Genomic DNA, 22112 nt, shown 5'->3' on the forward strand with positions numbered 1-22112 from the left:
GAAAAAAACTTTTTAACATATGACATTTGGAATCTTGTGCAAGGACTAAATGCATCTATCTTCACTGTAAAAATAATCTCTGCTGTCACTGACACTGAAATGCAAAAGCTTATGTACTTTGCTCATTTTCAATCTGTTTTCTCCTATGATATCGTATTTTGGGCGGTGAACATCTTAGCTCAAGAAACAGTGCTCAGAATCTCGGGACTCCATGCAAGTCACTGTGAAAATATCTCTGAATTCTAACTGTGCTTTATCTGTATGTATACTTCTTCACGGGATTCACAGTTAATAATAGAGATCATTCTGTAAGAAACTGCAGCGTTCACTCTCTGAACACTAGCCAGAAAATAGATTTGCTCTTGGCATCCTTTCTTTAATTATTGTTCAGAACAATGTGCACTAATCTGCCCTTTCCATTTGTTTTCACCAATTTTCCAGCAAAACTGAGTGAATTGGGTAACAAACCCCTTGATTTTCAAAAGTTGGAAGGCTGCCATGTGTTATTTATTTGCACATTCCAAAACTGTTTCTTCATTTCTCAGCATTTAGTAGTGACCTTTGCTAACATATAGTTTCTTTGGCACAAATTGTGGAAGAGTTGTTGTGCTCAAATAATGCTCAGAACTGAGAGCTGAGTGAAACCTGAAGTATTTAACGAGCTGTGGAACATGTAGCGAAAAGACAGATTGGACGTCATAGGAGGGTGAGTGTTCATTGCAACTGACAATAATATTATGTCCATTGAGATCGAAATTGTGCTCAACTGTGAAATTATCTGGAGGCAAGTAACCATCCTAAGTGAAATCATGTCAATCATTGTGTGTTTTTTGCCTCTGGATTCCTCCATAACAGCTATAGCTCAGTAGCACAGAAATGCCCCAGTCAAGCAATGTTAGTTGGATGTGACTTGAACCTACCACATATAGACCAGGATGTATATGGAATCATTGCATGTGACACAGACTGAGTCTTGTGAAGTAATTCTGAACATGTTCCGCAGCAGTACGACAACCCATACTCAGTGGAAATATTTCAGACCTTTTAGCTACAAACAGGCCTAATCTTATCAACATAGTTACTATTAGTGATCATGATGTCACATAGTGACAATGGCTACTAAACTTAATAAATCCATCAAGAAGGGTAGGAGAGTTTCTATGCTAGAAAGAGCAGATTATTATGTAGATAATGTGTGGACATAACTTAATCCCAAAATGGTGACCATAGAGGAATTACTTCAGAAGTTTAAACTGATTGTAAATGTTCCTTTGGAAAAGAATGTGTGGAGTAAGAGGATTAAGGACAGGAAAGACCCTCAAAAGTTTAACAAAAAAATGCTGAGGAATCCAATTGTTGGTCCTCAGGAGGGGGAGCGGATGCAAAAATGTCAACAAGCAAAAATAGTAGAATTTTGGGCCTCCAAACAAAGATCTACAAGAGAATCATATAACAACTTCTGCTGTCATACTTTTGCGAAAGATCATGCCAAGAACAGCGAGTTGAAGGCTTCTATTCAGTCATGCATTTACCAATGTGATGTGGCAATAGAAGACAGCTAAAGGAAATCTTAAGTTTTAAATTCCGCATTTAAAAAATCTTCAAGCAAGTGGATCATACGGACATACCATTGTTTGACTGCCACACAGACTTGCGTATGGAGGACATAGAACTAGGCATTCCTGGTGCTGAGAAGCAGCTGACTGATTTGAAAACAAATAAGTCACGAGTTCCTTGAAATCCCAGTTTGGCTTTACAGAAAGTATGCTCGTTATCATGGATGGCAAGTGTTCATCGGAGATAAGAGTATCATCAGGACTGCCCCATAGAAGTGTGATAGGTGGAGATAGCATTTTTATGGAACCATTCCATGGTCCCATTGTCACAGATGGTAGGTTTTCATTTGACTGTCCCTACATTCTGAATGATACTTTTAAATGAAAGTGGTTCTTTCCAGTCTTGCATTGGTGCCAACAAATTATAATCATAGTTGAAAAATTCAACTCAAGCTCAACTCTACATGACCTTAAAAAAAAGTGATTATGAATATATAAATCCATAGGAACTGGAATACCAAGACATAAAATGAACACTTATTTCTTTAAACATTAAAATTTGGATACTACAATCTCCTAGAATATTTAATTTCCATCATGAGAAAGCATGTATAATCTCAACACTGTCATTGAGTTGGCTGACTGACTTGATAGTTACATAGTTACCTCTATGAATATTTTCACTTGTACTGCTTCTTTTTATAGTTTTAATTTTGAATCATCAACACACTAAACCTGTTTTGATTTATCTTAAAAAATGTGCATGAGACAAGGAGGAATGATCTTTTTCAGAAGTTTGTCGTGAAAACAATGAATTGAAAGAAGGAGAATGAAAATTACAAGTGAACGCTGTGTGACAAGTGTATTAGTGTGTCACAGAGTTTCTGATGAAATTTTAGATGCGTTTAGAAACAATTGCCAACTCAACATCACCCAAATTTTCTTCTGAAACCTCGGAAGTAAACTGCATTTAGAGGGTAACATCAATCAGATTTGAAACTGCCAATAGTTCTTTCATACAACCATTATATGAAATTTATGATTCTGTTATGTTCCCTGCAATCTCAGCCCATTATGAAAAGGTAGTTCAATGCTCATGACAGCATTACTAAGGAACAAACAAAATGTACAATATTCACATCACACATTATACACATTCTTCTTCCTTTGATTGTTTGCATCACATTCTTCTACTATAAAGTGGAATGTGATTTAAGTCACTATTTTAATTGGGTTTGCTGAAGGGCAGGTTGTATTCATCCTTAGGATCCTTATTGTACTAGATGACTTGCTCCTCACATTGAGGCAGCTTGAGTGTCCAGTTAAAGTTACTGCTGTCTTGAGAAACAAACCACAGGGTCGGCTCTTCAAGTAATTAGCCCATACTTGGGATCAGTGTGTTTGATTTGGGCAACTTCACATGTCAAATTTCAGGGTTTAAAGTAGCAACACATACATCCAAGGTGTGTCTCAAAAGTCATGAAATACTTCTCTTTTTTTTAAAGTAACTTATCATCAATATCTGTACAAATGGTCAATATTCTTCGAAGTACTTTCCACAAGCATCTACATATTTTTTTCCACACACTCTCCTATGCCTGATATGCCTCCTGGAAGGCCTTGAAGAGAATCTCTTTTAAATTGGAGGTCACAGCTGCATGGATAGTCTCAGTGCTGTCAAACTGGGATCCTTTGATTATGTTCTTGATCTTAGAGAACAAAAAGAAGTCTGCCAGAGTGAGTTCAGTGCTGTAGGATGGCTGCGGCAACATTGTCAATTTATGCTTTGCCAGGAACTCTCAGATGCAGTGAGACACATTGCTGGGTGCATTGCCATGACAGCAGCTAAGTAGCTGTGATGCAGATTACCCTTTTCTCTAATCTGTCCAGAACATTTACACAGTAGGTTACGTTAACTGTTTGTCCTTGAGGTACAAACTCTTGGCATTGAAAAACACCAATTTACTCTAAGCAGCTCATGAGTTTCTGCAGCTTTTTTTAAACATCAAGTTTTGGCAGAAACTGGTCACAAAACATTTTGGAAAGTTCTGTCATGACATTGTGTCGAAACAGTTGTGCACAAAATCACCAGTCCCGACTGACCGAGGGTGAGTTACAAATCTGAGGGTTCACCCCACCACCCCCACACCATCACCACCTGACTTGGATAACTGTTAACATAACACTAGATTGCTACGTAGCAGTAAATTGATTTTAATTGAAGAACACATTGTGTTGTTGAAGGATATGTTCCTGCAGCCGAACGCTTTTTATTATTGTTATAATAAGCAAATAAGTTGATGGGAGAATTGTTCGTTATTGTGATAAAGATAAAATAAAGATAATCTGTGATAGTTTTATCGAACGAGAATAAAAAGTTAAAATGTTTTAGTGAGGCTGTCCTGATTCTTTTAGATTCCAAAATTACTGAAAAAATCACACATCCTCAAACTGCTCATAAGAAAACGAGTTCCCTCAGAAAATTTCAAACAAAAGAATAATCAAACTAAAGACCAGAGCTCTACTGGCTAAAATGATATTTGTTTAACTGCTAACTTTCACCAGAAATGTAAGCCACTTCAACTACGGAACTGAATTTAATTAAAATTTGTGAGACAAATCAATCCAATTTCAGACCAATTGGATATGTACATTGATAAAATAAACACAAATTATATATAAACATTGTATTCATCATATTGCACTTGTATGTCAGCAGTGTAGGAGCTCACAAGTAAATTGTAGGAGTTAAATGTTTGATCTTCACTAATCTTCATATGTACTTTGTAAAATTTATAACATAGTTATACATATTCTAGACTAGCTGACAAACCTGGCATTGTCCAGGTATTTATTGATAGCTGTGGTCGAGACTTCGTACATTTGGAATTTATTTTTGACTTACAAAGCTTCTCTATATCTGACGATTGGAGAAGTGTGATTGGGGACATGGACGAATAACTTGTGTGCTTCATAGCACTGGAGAGAACTATGTGCAGCTGGCCATGTGAAAAGCAGCTAACAGTAAGGTCCAAGACCATAACATGCAGCATCTCTGCTTGTTCATGGTCACTTCACAACATAGGCTAATTGGGAATTATACACATTTAAAGTGAAATGGTGTATGGTTACAAATAAGCAGGATTTGCCTACATGTGCCTGTTCCCATAAAAATTTCCACTTCTGTGTTGTTAACGTATGACACTCTCGATTAGAGTTACGTCACATATCCTTTTTGGAAGGAGTTTCCAAAGAATGATTTAAAACCTGATGTTTTTGAGCCGCAGCATGTCTTGCCTCATGATCTTCATTCTATTCTTGAGACTGCATAGTCCTCAGTCTATTAGCCATTCTGGTGTATTCAGAAAGCCTCGACTGTTTGTAGGCATTTTGATTTGTAAACAAAAGAAGGTCAAAATGTAATGAGTGATTAGTCAGATCACAAAGCAAAACTAAATAAATTCCTCTTTCTCTGTAAAGAATACAAATAAGACCTATCAAAACATGCAAAGCAATGTTGTTCAGTATTTAATACCTATGAACTAACAGCATCATCTGTTGAGTCTTTGGTGTACTGTACCACAATGAGTAAACATTTGAACTACTAAACTGAGCAGACGGATTTTCGATAACATTTTAAATTATGAATTTATTTATTTGTGTGTGTGTGTGTTTTCTGACTGATGAAATAAAGCCTAAACGTTGCCTCAAGCTGTGCTCAAGTTACCAGTAAAAATCCCATGATCATTCATCTGGTGGTTTTTTATATCAGCGTGTTAAAAACACACACACACACACACACACAGTAGTTTTGGTGAAACTTTTAAATCATGTCATCTTTGTTTTTTTTTCCATGATCGGATTTTGATCAAATAAAGCCCATTCGTTGCCCCAAGCTACATTACAATTACCAGTGAAAACCCTATGAAAATTCGTTACTAACATGTATTCATTTAGTTAAGTATGATATGGTAAATACTGGTGTTAATAAATTTTAATTGACCTTGTGCTCGTGTTGATGGCTTACAATCTATAAATAACTCAAAAATGCATCAAATACTTGCAACGATTGAACATGAACATTGTCGATGACTGTAGCCTCTGATGTCCTTAGGCTGGTAGTGAGAAATTTTACTTTGACGTAACTTCTTAATCATGTAGCAGTATTATAATAGGAGGTACAGTTTGTATGCAGTTCACTGGAATTTCGTTCTTGGTAGGAATATAGCTTGAAACCATTTTTGTAAGTTGTTATTGCTTTTGGGACATCACGTGATGTTCAATTACTCATGACTCCAGCTCAGTGTTTTAATTTGCCATCTGCAGATTGATTTTGCCATAGTCTCAGTTCAATAAGAGTTAATTATTGCTGTTCCACAGTGGTTTCATCAAAAATTTGATTCTCACCATGTTTGACATTTGTGTTACTGGTTTCAAGTACTTTGTAAGAGGAGGATTCTTATGACTTTTATCATATACTGAAATCTTGATTCCTGAGTGAACATTTTCAGTACACTTTATAATGTTATCCAGTATGTCTAAAGGATGGCAAGGAGAAACAAAATGCCCAAGGTTGTTGCCTGTATAAAAAATGTGCCATCTTTACAGTTGTCCAAGAAGCAGTGGCCACTGGTGACCCAGAGATGCTACAGTTAGTCCTAGAAAGGAGAGACTTCCAACGATACTCAAGTCGAGTTGGTGGTATACCTGAACTGCTACAGAAACTGAAAGAGGTATGTTGGATTAACATTTATTTAATATAAAGCTCCTACTTCTGCTCAAGGCTTGTAATAATGAAATGCAACTGAAATTTGAAAATGTGCAAATTATGCTTAACAAGTTAGAGTTGGTAGATTTTTTATTCCATGGATCAATAGTGAAAAGGTCCTCAAGAATGTAGACAATGTCGTGCTCTCACAGTCTGTCTATAGTATTTGCATGTCATATTATACCTGTTGCATTTCATTCCGATAAGAATGATCACCTTCAGAAAAATTGTACCTTTTCATTCTCACTTCCCAGACCATTACATATTTTGAATGTTTACACAGATCTTAAGTATTGTTACATATATTTTAAGTAACAACATGCTTACAAAATACTGTCCTTCTTGTGCCATGAGAAGGATTTCTAAGTTAATTTATATTATGAGATTTCAGGTTCCAAAAATTCTATTTTGTCTGTCATATGCCCTCATAGCGTATCTAGTCTTACCAATCTTAGAAGGATCCAGCCATTTAATTTCCATATCCCCTTTGTTACTTGAGACCATAACAAACCACATTTCCAAAGTAAAAAAGAAGATTGACTAATCTGGTCCCTCTTTCTACATTGCAAGAAGGTATTTGTCAGGTTAAGAAACATATTCTGAACCGAAACACAAAAGCTTGGCAAATCGAATGTTCATAAACATATCTCTGAAACTTATTGAGAGGACAGTCATTATGATCATACAATGACAATAAAACCATTACATTTAAGAAATGAAATAAACTAAGCTCATTTCATTTCTCAGATGGTAGCATCTCCCCCTGTCGTGCATGTATTAGTATTCTGTCTGTGCAATATCCTTCTTTCTGTTTTTCTGCTGCACTCTCTTTCATTTGACCAGTTTTTTTCTGTACCTCCTTTTCTAGATTATCCAAATTCTGCTGTCTTATTTTTTTTTTCATTCCTATATTTCTTGAATCTATTACATTGTCTTTATAGTTATAGTCCTCACTATGTGTCAATGATGACAACTCCTCTTCCTGTTTCCACCTCCGTTATTACAGTTGCTCATATTTTGTGATTTTTGAATTTAACTGTTGATATCCTTTTAAAGAAAACCAAAATGTACCTTTTTTAGGCTGTTTATTCTCTTTACACATATTTAACTGTACTGCCCAAATTTGTGTGACATTTAACTGTCAAACTGGAATTCAGGAAATTTCAGTATAAAAAAAAAGAGTGGTAGGAAAGGAATTTTGTATATGTTTCTATGGTAACGCCTCATTGTTGTTGCAGCTCTGTAGATGACTATTGTTTTACCTGCAGCCATTAGCACTTGACAGTTGAAAGCTGGCAATAGCACTAATAGTTGTCAGTTATCTTCTTATGCCACTCAAGCATCACCAGAGATGTGCAAGCATGGCTGATCACCAAAGACACCTGCTAAACACAGAAGGTGTTACAGCAATATTTTGAAGACAGAGAAGCATGTGAGAAGAACCAAGAATGGGAAAGAGCATCCTCTGAAAGAGTAATGACAAAATTCTTTGCAGGCATTGACACTTTCCCAACCAAGTCTTGCCATGTTTGTAAATGCCAAATGTTTCCACATCATTTATCTGAAGTAGGAAATAAACTACATCAAAGAAACATTTGATTTTCCTTTGAATGATGATCGAAATCATTTACAGAAAATGAGGTGCAGATTGAAAAATTAATGTCCAGTGTTTAATTTATAAATTTAGAATTTTAAAGAGTACTAGATGATACTTGTATGGTGCATAAAGCAGACTGCGCCGTCTAGTGTTGTGTGGCCTTGACATATTTTTATCATTTATGCTTGAAGATGTAAAAATGTTACAACAATTTTTTATCTCAAAAATGTGTCGGTAGAGAACCCTTCAAATATCAGAAAAGAGAATGTGTGTGGTACAAAAAAAATGTCTCTCTTAAAAGCGCTGTTGTCATCATTGGTCTTGTTCACTCACTTTTCTGACTAATGGACGGTGCACAATTTCGAGCATAATTCCGATATATTTAAAGCATTTCTCTAATCTGTTTTATTTCTTGCTTTTGTACAAATAATTTCACAAAACATTTAACCTTATTCAAAAGTTTTTTGAAGTGTTATGATGAAGACAAAAATATAGCTCAATTACGTTGTATTCATTGTGTATCACACATCGCCTTTGTTTCCATTATTGGAAAAAAAGACACACTTACATTGAACCCATTGAATCTAATTTCTTAAAGAAAAAAAAATAACACTGCAGTTAAACATTGCTTAAAGTTTCTCTAAAGAATGCGTGGGTATAACAGCAGAGTTATTGTCAGAGACATTATGCCACTGACCCATCAACACTTTGCTATACTTTGAAAATAGCAACTTGGATTCTGTATCAGAACATGGAAACCAAACTACCTTCAGTGCAACAGTAGCAAATTTTGGGTTATATATTGACAGCAAACATTGGCAATGCTCACACTGCAGAGACCTTCCATGTCAGGTATAGATAAGTCTGACATGTCATCACTGATAGTCTGATTATCTTCCTACTGTCGAAACAAGAACCCAGGGCTGAGAACACAAGACTTTCATGGCTCTGTGACCATAATAGCAGGCATCCTAGATTGAAGGTCCAGCCTGATATGATTCACTGTTTCCTTCACCACAGTCTGAAGTATTCGTCACTTTGTGTCTTTGAGAGATAGCCAATCTCATCACCAAAAATTCCTTCTCCGACACTAATGCGTCCATCTCCAGGCTGTTTAAACTTGTAATAGAGTTAAGTTTTCTTTGCCGATGTCACATAACTTGCTACTTTTGCACTATAAGTTGTACCAAAAAGATGTGTTTTTGAGAATTCTTTAATGTGATTCATCAGTTTAACTGCTTATGTTCATAGATGCAACTATACGTGTGAAAACTGTGAAATGCTTCTCCTAGTGTCACAAATACGTAAATGAACATGAAAGTCAGCATATATAAACCAATCACATCATATGTCACACTAACATGTTGCAGATGATACAACAGAACATTGAGAATTTTTATTTACTTGTTTACTCAGATCTTTTTACTTTCATGAAATGAAGTTTGTGGTGCCAACCTGATCAGTTCTGGCTCTAGGTTAGGTTAAAAGGTAATAATTTGGTTGTGTGTTGGTGAAATCAGTGAACGTGGTTGCATTAGAAGCTGTCATACTATTCGTACAGTATGATATAAATTATTCCCTCTGTCATGTTTGTGTTTGCGTGACATCGTGTATCCTGAGGTGTGATGAGCAATCTGAGCAGACACTATATTTATTTACATATCTGCAAACATAAAGTGCTGTATTGATGGTTTTATATTTATATTTGCACACTGCAAAAATATGAAATTCATCTGAGACACCAAATTGAAAATGTCTCCAAACTGTGTTTTTGATACGACTAGTTGTGCATAAGTGTCGGGATGTGTGACTCTGCCAGATAAAACTGTTAACACTTACCGTGCGGCTGCCGTAATATTACGTCGCGAGCGGAAATGAAGAAAATGCAGCTGCCGTAATATTACGTCCCGCCGCATTCCACATTGTTTTAGTGTTTCAAACGCTTTGTTAGCGTTCCCGCTACAACCTGTAGATCCTGTAATGCTTGTAGTTCATCATATTAGCGCTAGATCGCAGCACCTAGTGAGGTAATGCGATATATTCGTATATATTTCCGAACGAATTCACGTGTGTTTTTCACGCGTATGTTACGTGTTCTGTGGTGTCCTGTCGATTGTTTACCGTTGATTTTGGCGCTAGTATTTTGGTTTTAGCTTGTTTATCTTCTTTTTATTCACAATGGTGAGTGATGAGGATGCAAAACTTCGCAAAATGATTGAAGAAGTACTTGCTGAACCTACTGATGATGATTTTTCAGATTTCGATAGTGATAGTGATTACGAAATGCCGGAAAATAACGATAGTCCAGGTAAGTCTAACATCTTACTAAATCGATGCAGAACAAGACAGTTCATGTTGCGATTTGTTCTGTTACATTCTGTATTATTTCAGACACAGATTTGTCATCAGATGAAGATGAGCCTCTGCCTGTGTTCCCCCCCACTCATCATCAAAAGAGGCCAAGATTGAGTGACATTTCACAGGATGACTGGACTATAGTGGATCAAACACCAAACATTTTGTTATTTACAGGGTCTCATGGTGTGCTAAATAATGTAGGACTCGGTCAGTCTAGTGAATATTTAGATTTTTTTTTCTCATTTTATAAATGACAGGGTTATTTCAATTATGAACAAACAAACCTATATGCTAGACAGAAGCTGGCCACAATGAGAGCACAAAACAAATTAGGGCCCAATTCTAGATTCAAGCAGTGGAGGACGCTAACAATTGCTGAAACAAAGACGTTTCTGGCTATTATTCTCCACATGTCAATCAGTGACAGGCCAAGTATGGCCAGTCACTGGTGTAATGATCCAGTGGTTAGCTGCAATTTTTGCCCCAATATTATGCCAAGGGACAGATTTCTAAATATTTTGTCTATGTTCCACATAAATGACAATTCAAAGCAAAAAAAGAAAGGTGAAGTAGACTTTGATGCCCTTCATAAGGTCAGGCCTCATCTGGATGATTTGGTAAGGAATTTCAAAGAAAGTTATCAGCCAGGTGAAGCGCTAACCATTGATGAAGGTATGTGTCCTTTCAGAGGGCATGTAGGTTTCAGAGTTTATATGGCTAATAAGCCAAGCAAATATGGCATGAAGCTATACATTCTTGCAGAATCCAAATCTGGGTACATATACAACTTTGAAGTTTACCACGGAAAGGACAATAAACTGGACAACACTGCTTCTGCAGTGGTAAAGCGATTGCTCGGCTCACTCCAAGGTAAGGGCCGCACTGTATATGTTGACAGATTTTACACCAGTGTTCAGCTAGCCAAAGAACTGGCTAGAGCCAACACTGGTCTTGTAGGGACTGTAATGCCAAACAGAAAAGGATTGCCCAAGGCTCTCAAAGAGGGTAAACTCAGAAAGTGTGAACAATTATTTCGCCGCAAGAACGATGTGCTAGCATTGCAATGGAAAGACAAGAGGGATTTGTGGATCATAAGTACCAGGCACACATCCTCAATGTTGCCTGTTGCTACAAGAGAAGGCAATGAGAAGTTGAAACCAGTGGCAGTGCTGGATTACAACAAACATAAAGCTGGTGTAGACCTTTTTGATCAGCGTCTTTCATATGGAGCACTTGATCACAAAACAGTGAAGTGGTGGAGAAAGCTTGCCTTCCACTGTATAATTATGGCAGTTTCCAATGGTTGTATTTTGCACAATTGCATCAATGAGAAGAAACTGAGCACTCCTAAGTTTATACAGGAGGTTGGCACTGCGTTAGTGGTACAGAGAGGAGAGAGAATTGAGGATTCTCATGGATCTGCAACGATTGCTCGATTGTCACAGAAACATTTTCCGAACCGTGTGGAAATGGCAGAAGGGAAGAAGAAAGCACAAAGACATTGTGTAGTGTGTAGTGGAAAACAAAAGAACACTACTGGGAAAGCTGGGAGGAAAGATACTTCTTATGAGTGCAGTGAGTGTAATGTAGGTTTGTGTGTCACCCCGTGCTTCAAGCTTTATCACACTGTGTTTCACTATGCAAAATAGCTATGTGTATGTAGCTATGCTTTATGTGCAAATGGTATAACAAATGTCTTTTCAGTGTCAAATGATCACTTTCCAAAATTTATTTCTTCTTTAAATTGAATAAAGTAGTAAAAATAAATTTTTGACAAAAATTTATTTTCGCAAAATCAAGGAGAAATCCGCATCACTTCTTGGAAACAGTATATGCCCCATACACGTGACTGTTGTAAAGTTGAAACCTTAAAGTTTTAAACCATACCTGTAGTTTTTATGTATCTCTAACTAAACATCCTTGACAGCTATTGAAAGTCTGTTGAAAATAGAAAAAATCAGCCAGCACACAGGGAGTGGCATGCAGTTAAGGGCTTAGCATGGTAAGTGTTAACAGAATGGAGATCGTTGGCATAGGTTATTTTTGTTTGCTATGTCAAAGGCATAGTTCTTTGCATGGGAAAGGAGTGGTCATTTTAAGGTTATCCAAAAAGCTTGGTCTTGGGAACAGAGGTCAAGATTCAATGCCAATGTTAAATAATTATCTGTTGGGGCAGATCCAGGATAAGGTAGTGGGGGAAGGGGTTTACAGATTGTAACAATCTCTCTTAACGCCCCCCCCCCCCCCCCCCAAAAAAAAAAACAAAAAAAAAAAAAAACAACTCTGAATGTGCTACTGACATCTAGAATTTTAATTATAACAGCCATTTCTTTACATCAGTACTTAATACATTGTTTACAATTGAGAGAAATACATCATCTCAACAGCACTCAATCAAAAATTTTAGAGCTACATGTACCATACAGTTGAATTAAGAACAATAATAGCAACAAGCTTTTACAACTCTGAAAATTTTGGGAATTTTGCAGATTACTTGCAAATGATACACATGAAGTGCATGTATGTCATGGTGCCTTATATTGATTTTGTTTGCAGCATTGACAACAATGATGACAAAAGACGAATGTCTTCCAATGATGAATTTAAATGTATATATATAAAAAAAAAGAATTATACCAAACTAAGTGTTTGTCCTGATCATAGTCCTTTTCTGACATTTTGTACAGTATAATTAGAACAGGAAATCATCAGTCAGTTTTGTACCAAGTTCCCAATGACAATCCATGCAACTCATAAAATCAAGATTCGGCAGTAAATGATATTACCAACAGAAATCTAAACCACTTTCCACAGCACACAATTGGAATTAACTCCTGCCGGGCAAGAATTACTCCTGCAATTAACTCCTGCCGGGTAGTGCACTGGCTTCACTCTACCCTAGAACTCTACTGACAAGGTTCACCATTAGCTGGCTGCAAAGACTTACAAAACATGTAAGATGTGTCGTGGCAGCAGATATGGTCATCTTGTGAATTGTTGCCATTTTCTAACAAAGTTCTCTACAGGGAGTCAGGCTGGCAGCCCATGCATTTGGGAAAGTCCTCAGGCAAGCAGCTGATAAAGATCCTGTGTTGAACGTGGCTAGTAATATTATAGAATTTCTTGTTGCTGTTGAGACATTTGGTTCTAATTTTACAGTATCCTCCAAAAGTTAGTACAAAATTTCAAAATTGTTACATGCAATAATATAAATGCTTTCAGTAAAATCTTCGTGGTGAAGGCAGGAGGAGAGGGGGTTATCATGACCCTGCCCCTCAGGCTTGGATCTGCACCTGCTATTAGTTAACAATATTCGTAAAGTGCTGCCTCCAGATTTATGGCAATTTTACAAGAGGTGGGAAAAAAGGCAAATTTTGTGACATTTCATGAAAACTGCCAATTTAACGCTATTATTCACATCATCGTTTATGCCAAATTTTGATGTGCGTATCCATGAGTAATTTACTTCTTGTAAATGGAACACGTCCTCCCACATGCTGAAAAGTGCAATTATCTTTATTTGCGTGGAGCTATTCTGTAAATTTGTCAATACTTGTTCTTGTCATAGACTTCCCTGCTCCAAAGCAGATATATTGTAGTTCTACTTTTATAACCTGTCTATATATATGTGCAGGAGATATCTCATAAACAAAACTATCTTCTCCATTTCCCTTTCCTCAGGCTGTTACATTTTCCCTTTCTTCCCATCATCACACTTTCCCTCGAAATAGGTCTTTTTATGCAAGAACTGAATTACAAAAATTGCTCTGGTCTTAATGATATCGTATGTTTTTTCCTGTTTTTCTGTAAAGTTTATTTTTTATTTATTTATTTGTATGGAACTTATTACAATTTCTTTGTTTTTTCTAGGCGCCTGACTTCTATGTTGAAATGAAATGGGAATTCACTAGCTGGGGTAAGTAAAACTCTTATTTTCCACTTTTATTTAAATGTTCTTAAAGATTGTTCCTTCACCTGGGCTACTTGACTTGGTCTTTAGTTCTTCAGCACTGTTAGTAAATCCTATCCAACATGTGGTGTTTCTGTTTTAAGGGCAGTAGGCCATGGTGTAAGGTATGTTACATTGCTTAACATTTCATCTCCTAATGTACAAGCCATTCTCAGTGGCTATGAAGGTATCTGTATAGCCTCTGAGGATGCCTGCAACATTATGGGATGGAATGTTAGGCAGTGATGTTAGGCAGTGAAACTAGCCTTCATGCATGGCATAATGCCCATAAAACACAAATCACTATGAATGTAAATACTGGCCATGAAACCTTTTTCGTACGATGCATTTGACATTGTTTGTGGGGTTGATTTAGCTGTTCTGCAGTAAGTGGTGTACTCATGAATTAAAGCCAGTACTTTTGTTGCACTTAAAAACCAATTATTTTGTTCTTCCTTCAAACTTACACTTAATTTGTGTTTATCATATGTATTTGCATGCTCCTTAAGTGGTTTAGTTAGTAATTGCTTGTTGTTGGTTAAATTGAATCTTTATTTTAAGAAATTATTTGAACCTCTGAGAAGCTGACCTGTGTGTTACAGAACATACTCAGAAGTTGCTTAGAGAGACAAGAGATACAAATTGAATGTCTGTGCTGGTTAAAAAAAATTGTTAGTAACACTGGCCAGTTTGAAGTTAGTTTTTTTGTTGATGGTAATTTCCTGCTTAAGTGGGTGGTGGAGAGTAGGTGTGACTGATGGGGATAGGAGCCACAGCAGACTGTGGTTACAATGGTAATCATCTTCTATGGAACAGTGTCATCACAGTTTTCACATTAAAGGCCCCTGGTTTTAAAAGCTCAAAATTATTTATTTGACTTTAGTCTAATTTTGAAGAGTGTTTTGATTGGTTTTCAGAGAAAGGGCAATGAGCGATGAAGATATCAGACATTGCGCTGAGTTGTGTAGAAACCAGCATACCACCTGAAAAGTTTTGATAGAATATTAACAGATATATCAGGATCTACATCTACATCTACATACATATTCCGCAATCCACCATATGGTGCGTGGCGGAGGGCACCTCGTACCACAACTAGTATCTTCTCTCCATGTTCCACTCCCAAACAGAACGAGGGAAAAATGACTGCCTATATGCCTCTGTACGAGCCCTAATCTCTCTTATCTTTGTGGTCTTTCCGCAGAATGTAAGTTGGTGCCAGTAAAATTGTACTGCAGTCAGCCTCAAATGCTGGTTCTCTAAATTTCCTCAGTAGCGATTCACGAAAAGAACGCCTCCTTTCCTCTAGAGACTCCCACCCGAGTTCCTGAAGCATTTCCGTAACACTCGTGTGATGATCAAACCTACCAGTAACAAACCTAGCAGCCTGCCTCTGAATTGCTTCTATGTCCTCCCTCTATCCGACCTGATAGGGATCCCAAACGTTCGAGCAGTCCTCAAGAATAGGTCGTATTAGTGTTTTATAAGCGGTCTCCTTTACAGATGTACCACATCTTCCCAAAATTCTACCAATGAACTGAAGACGACTATCCGCCTTCCCCACAACTGCCATTGCATGCTTGTCCCACTTCATATCGCTCTGCAATGTTACTCCCAAATATTTAATCGACATGACTGTGTCAAGTGCTACACTACTAATGGAGTATTCAAACATTACAGGATTCTTCTTCCTATTCATCTGCATTAGTTTACATTTATCTATATTTACAGTTAGCTGCCATTCTTTACACCAATCACAAATCCTGTCCAAGTCATCTTGTATCCTCCTACAGTCACTCAACGATGACACCTTCCCGTACACCACAGCATCATCAGCAAACAGCCACACATTGCTATCCACCCTATCCAAAAGATCATTTATGTAGATAGAAAACAACAGCGGACCTACCACACTTCCCGGGGGCACTCCGGATGATACCCTCACCTCCGATGAACACTCATCATCAAGGACAACGTACTGGTTTCTATTACTTAAGAAGTCTTCGAGCCACTCACGTACTTGGGAACCAATCCCATATGCTCGTACCTTAGTTAGGAGTCTGTAGTGGCGCACCGAGTCAAACGCTTTCTGGAAGTCAAGGAATATGGCATCCGTCTGATACCCTTCATCCATGGCTCGTAAGATGTCATGTGAAAAAAGGGCAAGTAGCGTTTCGCAGGAGCGATGCTTTCTAAAGCCGTGCTGATGCGTGGACAGCAACTTCTCTGTCTCAAGGAAATTCATTATATTCGAACTGAGAATATGTTCTAGAATCCTGCAATAAACCGATGGTAAGGATATTGGTCTGTAATTTTGAGGATCCGTCCTTCTATCCTTCTTATATACAGGCGTCACCTGCGCTTTTTTCCAGTCGCTCGGGACTTTACGTTGGGCAAGAGATTCGCGATAAATGCAAGCTAAGTAAGGAGCCAATGCAGTAGAGTACTCTCTGTAAAACTGAATTGAAATCCCATCAGGACCTGGCGATTCATTTATTTTCAACCCATTCAGCTGCTTCACAGCCCCAGGGATGTCTATCACTATGTTCTCCATACGGGAATCTGTACAAGACTCAAACGGCGGTATGTTTGTACGATCCTCCTGTGTGAAAGATTTCTCAAATGCTCAATTTAAAATTTCTGCTTTGGTTTTGCTGTCTTCCGTTGCCAGGCCAGACTGATCAGTGAGTGAGTGGATGGAAGCCTTCGACCCACTTACTGATTTTATGTACGGCCAGAATTTCCTTGGGTTTTCAGCAAGATCTTTTGCTAAGGTATGACGGTGGTAGTGGTTGAATGCTTCGTGCATCGCTCATTTTACAGCAGCACGAATCTCTACTTACTTTTACCTGTCCCCATTCTCCCAATCTTTCTTGTACCACGAGTGCAACTGCCTTTGTTTCCTGAGCATTCTCCGAATTGCGCTGTTAAACCACAGTGGGTCTTTTCCGCCCGTAACCCATTTTTTTGGCACATACTTGTCCAATGCGTGATTTACAATGTGTTTAAAATTTGCCCATAATTCTTCCACGTCCATCGTACCGGAAGTAAATGAAGTCTATTCATTTACTAAGAGGGATGCTAACAACTGCTTATCTGCTCTTTCTAGTAAGAATACTCTCCTAGCGTTCTTGACCGACTTTTTAACTTTCGTAACCATAGTCGTAATGACACCATCATGATCACTAATCCCTGTCTCAACACTGACACCGTTGATGAGGTCTGGTCTGTTCATGGCTACCAGATCTAAAATATTTTCATTACACGTTGGCTGTCATTTTAGCTGCTCAAGACAGTTTTTGGATAATGTGTTCAAAAGTAATTCACACGCCGGCTTGTCTGTACCACCTGTAATGAATCCATAGACATCCCAGTCTATACTAGGTAGGTTGAAGTCGCCTCCGAATGACATATACCTGATTCCTCAGTGGACACATATTGCCCAATGTGGTTTCCGAAAGCATCGTTCTGCAGTTGAGCATCTTTTTGCTCTCTCCACTTGAATCATAACAATTTTCTCAGAAAACTCCAAATGGTAGCAATAGTTTTTGACATGGAGATGGCATACGATACCTGTTCGAGGACAGGCATCCTCCGCATACTGTTCTCTTGGGGCTTTTGATGTCGACTACCCCTTTTTATTCATGAATTTATGACAGAGCACACATTTAAGGTGTGGGTGAACACTACTCTCTCCCGTACTTTCTCCCAAGAAATGGGGTGCCCCAGGGCTCCGTGCTAAGTGTTGTACTGTTTGCCATCACCGTAAATCCAATTATGGATTGTCTCCTTCCCACCTTCTCGGGCTCCCTCTTTGTCTAACATTTTGCAGTCTGTTACTGCTCTCAGCGGACCAGCCTTCTTGAACGACATCTTCAAAAATGTCTCAATCACCTCCACTCATGGAGAATCGAAACCGGCTTCCGCTTTTCTCCCAGTAAGACCGTCTGTGTAAGTTTTTGGCATTGTACAGAGTTTCCTCTGCCTTCCCTACATCAAGCCGCTGTCGACCTTCCGTTTGCAGATGTCGCTAAATTCTTGGGCCTTGTGTATCACAGTAAACTGTGTTGGTCTTCCCACATTTCATATCTTTTGGCTCGCTGTCTGTGACCCCTAAACACCCTCCGTGTTCTGAGTGGTACCTCCTGGGGAGTGGACTTACTGGTCCTCCTCCTGCCTATATCGTGCCTTAGTGTGCTCAAAATTGGACTATGGAAGCATAGTTTACTCCTCTTCACGACCGTCTATTCTTCGGCATCTCGACTACCCCCATCAACAGCCTTTACGCCGAGACTGCTGAGCCTATGCTGTCCAATCGGCAAGCTGTCCTACTGAGTTGTTACGCTAGTCGTCTGTCTTCCATGCCTACTCATCCGACCCACGCCCTTTTTTTCGATGCCTCCTTGGATTTAGGGTATGCAGGCCGCCTTTCCTCTCTACAGTCACCAGGAGTCCACTTCCGCCAACTGCTATGTTCTCTTTCGTTCCACTTTCGTAAAACATTGTGGACAAATGGGGTATGGTGCCACCTAGGCTCTGTCGCCGGACCAGCCTGCTCTGTGACCTTTGTCAGCTTCCCAACTGTAGTTACCCCCCCCCCCCCCTCCCAATAGTTTATATTCGGTCATTTGCTGCTCTATGCACACAAATGGAGGATGCCACATTTATTTGCACTGATGGGCTCAAAAACCACATTTGGTGTTGGGAGTGCCTATATTGTTGGCAACACCCCTAATAGATTTTGGCTTCCCGACCAGTGTTCAGTTTTTACTGTGGAGCTTTAAGCTGTTCTCCAGGCTACCCAATACATCCTTCGCCATAAGCAGCTACAGTATATTATATGCTCGGATTTGCTCAGCTCTCTCCTCAACCTCCAAGCTCTTTACCCCGTCCACCCTCTGGTCCACCGTATTCAGGACTTGCTCCACTTGGGAGGCGTCTGTGGCATTCCTCTGGATCTCAGGGCATGTTGGAATCCGTGGAAACGAGGCAGCCGATATAGCGGCCAAGGCTGCAGTCTCTCTTCCTCAGCCCACTGTTCGCATGGTTCCCATAGCCAACCTACATAGCGTTTTATGTCGCCATATTGCTCTTTTATGGCATACACAGTGGTCTTGCTACCCGATAATAAATTACGCGATGTAAAACCTCTTCCCTGTGCTTTGACCTCTTCCTCCCGGCCTTGTCGTTGGGAGGAGGTAATTTTAACTAGGCTTCGGATAGAGCGCTGTCTTTTTAGCCATCGACATTTTTTAAGTGGCGATCCTCCCCCGCTCTGTCCCCACTGCTCTCAACCATGGATGGTGTAAAGCTTTTTGAGTAGAGTGTGAGGGATTGTAAATAAGTGTTCTTGTCAGACCCGTAGCAAAGTGGTCTAGTGCAGTACTTGCCAATTCACTGAGTTGAGTTCCATTCTTGCTTCTCACTGCTTTCTTCTTCTTCTTCTTCTTCTTCGTCTTTTAATGAGATATGTTTTTGCTGATTCGTGATTTTGACTATTTTCCAACATATAATGGTGGTCTCTTTAGTTGTGAAAGGCATCTCAACACATGCCTGTGGTGATTTTTTAATAAAAAGTATTGTATTTTTGGAAAACAGAAATGCTAGAAGAATTATCACAAGTAAAGTGTATCATGAAAATATCAAAGCTGCAACTTTAGATGAAGATTTAAAAAAGAATTTCACGAACGCTTTTCATGACACTTTTTCAGTTAAAAAGGCACGATCACCAAAAGTCCTGTGTTTGGGGGTCCTCTAGCAATAGCTATGAGTCAAACAATTGCAGAGCAGGTTATTGAAATTATTCATATTAATTTCAAACAATGGAAAGTCCATGTTAGAACATCAACAATTACGTGAAGAATAAAGTGCTACTCACCATGAAGATGACGCATGAGTTGCAGATAGACACAATGAAAAGACTGTTACCCATTTAGATTTTGGCCAAAGTCTAAATCAGAAGGGAGGAAAACACACACACACACACACACACACATACACATACATTCTCTCAAGGAAGCACACCTCACACACACGACAGTTATAGCTCTGGCTGTTCAGGCTAGACATAAACTGAAACATGTAGAATGGGAGCAACAATCCATAGTAGAGTGCAGAAGGGAGAGGGATAGCAGGATATGGGTGAGGGAAGAGGAAACAGTGCTGCCTGGCAGAGCATGCAGGGTTTAGAGGCGGCAGATGGGGATACCTGGTGCAGTGTGGGAGGCTGTTGGGGAGGGTGGGAAGGGAAAAAAGGGAGCAGAAAGGAGAGAACCAGAGAAGGGGAAAGGATTGATGGCTGCATTGATGGAGAACAGTGTGCACTGAGAGTGAGGGAATGTGAGTTGGGAGTAGGTGATGGCACAGAAGGAAGATGTGGAACTAGGTTAGGGGTGTGGGGACTGTAAGTTACCATAGGTTGAGGCAGAGATAATTTTGGGAGTGGAGAATGTGTTGTGTAAGGATAACTCCCATCTGTTCCATTAAGAAAAGCTGGTGGTGGAGGGGAGAAGCCAGACAGTCTGGGTTGTGAAACAGCCATTAAAATAAAGCATGTTATGTCCAGCTACATATTGTGCAACAGGATGATCCAATTTGCTCTTGGCTACAGTTTAGCAATGGCCATTTGTCATGATGGATAGCAAGTTAGTAGTCTACCAGTAGGAAAAGCTGAGCAGTGATTCAAGCAGAGCTGGTATGTGACATGGCTGCTTTCACAGGTGGCCCGGACATGGGGTAGGCTAAGCCTGTGACAGGACTGGAATAGGAAGTGTTGGGTGGATGGATTGTGCAGGCCTTGCACCTGGGGCTTCCACAGGGATATGATTACTGTGGGAAGGGGTTGGGCGTGGAAGTGGTATAAAGATGTGCTGGGATGTTGTGGAGATTGGTTGGATGATGGAACACTACTTCCAGAGGGGTATGAAGGATCTTGGGTAGGCTGTCCCTAATTTCAGGGCATCTTGATAGCTAATCAAAGCCCTGGGGAAGAATGTGGTTCAGTTGCTACAGTCCAGAGTGGTATTGGGTGTTTTTTTGGGTGGGGGGGGGGGGGGTGGGGGGGGTTGCACTCATTTTGTAGCTGGTTCTTGGGAATGGTAGGAGGATTTGGGGTGTGTGAGGGTATGGCACGGGGAATGTTCCATGGGGATAGTGACGGTGGAGCCATCAGAGAGGATGTGGTCATCGTCCAGGAAAATTCTCGGAAACAACATTAAAATAATAACAAATTCCTTCATTTAAATTAAAATACCTTCATTTAAAAACTTGCATGAAGTTTGCTTTCCACTGAAATATTTTGGAATAAACATTGTAACTAAAAGAAATGGTTTCATAAAATGTGCATGGTGTGAACACTATGTATGTTTCAAATGTTTTTCTTCAATCTTTATCACCATAAAAATATTATGTAACTTTTAATAATAAATAAAAAGCAGATAATTAACTGCTACAATTTTCAGAATGTTTACTTTCATTTAAATCTTTGCCCTGTTATGTAAATTGACTTTTTAAATATATTAATTAATTAAGTATTGTAATGAAATTGAATATACTAATTTTACATATATAAAAACTGAGTGCTCTAAATACATTTAATTTTTTTAAGTTACAGACTAACAGTGCAAGAATTAATATAAAATGGGGGGGGGGGGGGGGGGAGAGGAGGAAGCAACCACAATTGAACACAAGCCTGTGAATTGACATTCGATGCTCTTGACCATTGTTGCACCACAGCACTAACAGAAACATTGTTGCTTAAAATCCCTTACATTGTACTTGAATATCTTCAGAGAGCGTTTTCTCTTTTCCTGTGACCCAGTGAAGTGAGATACTCTTTTGGAAGGGTTGTCTGCCTGGTTCTATCCACAGTTTGAACCAAATTGG

At 39.0% G+C, this 22112-nt stretch overlaps 1 protein-coding gene across 2 annotated transcripts in view; it reads left to right on the top strand.

Annotated features, from left to right (window-relative positions):
* The window catches only part of LOC124614288 (ankyrin repeat domain-containing protein 13D), a 142419-nt gene that overhangs the window by 37750 nt on the left and 82557 nt on the right, over positions 1–22112 (top strand). For both annotated transcript variants that reach the window (XM_047142931.1, XM_047142932.1), the window contains exons 3-4: positions 6165–6289; positions 14150–14195. In XM_047142931.1, coding sequence (XP_046998887.1) covers positions 6165–6289; positions 14150–14195 — 171 coding nt within the window. The remainder of the gene's footprint in view (positions 1–6164; positions 6290–14149; positions 14196–22112) is intronic.

This window comes from Schistocerca americana, chromosome 1 (genome assembly GCF_021461395.2).
Source record: "Schistocerca americana isolate TAMUIC-IGC-003095 chromosome 1, iqSchAmer2.1, whole genome shotgun sequence".
Classification (NCBI taxonomy): domain Eukaryota; kingdom Metazoa; phylum Arthropoda; class Insecta; order Orthoptera; family Acrididae; genus Schistocerca; species Schistocerca americana.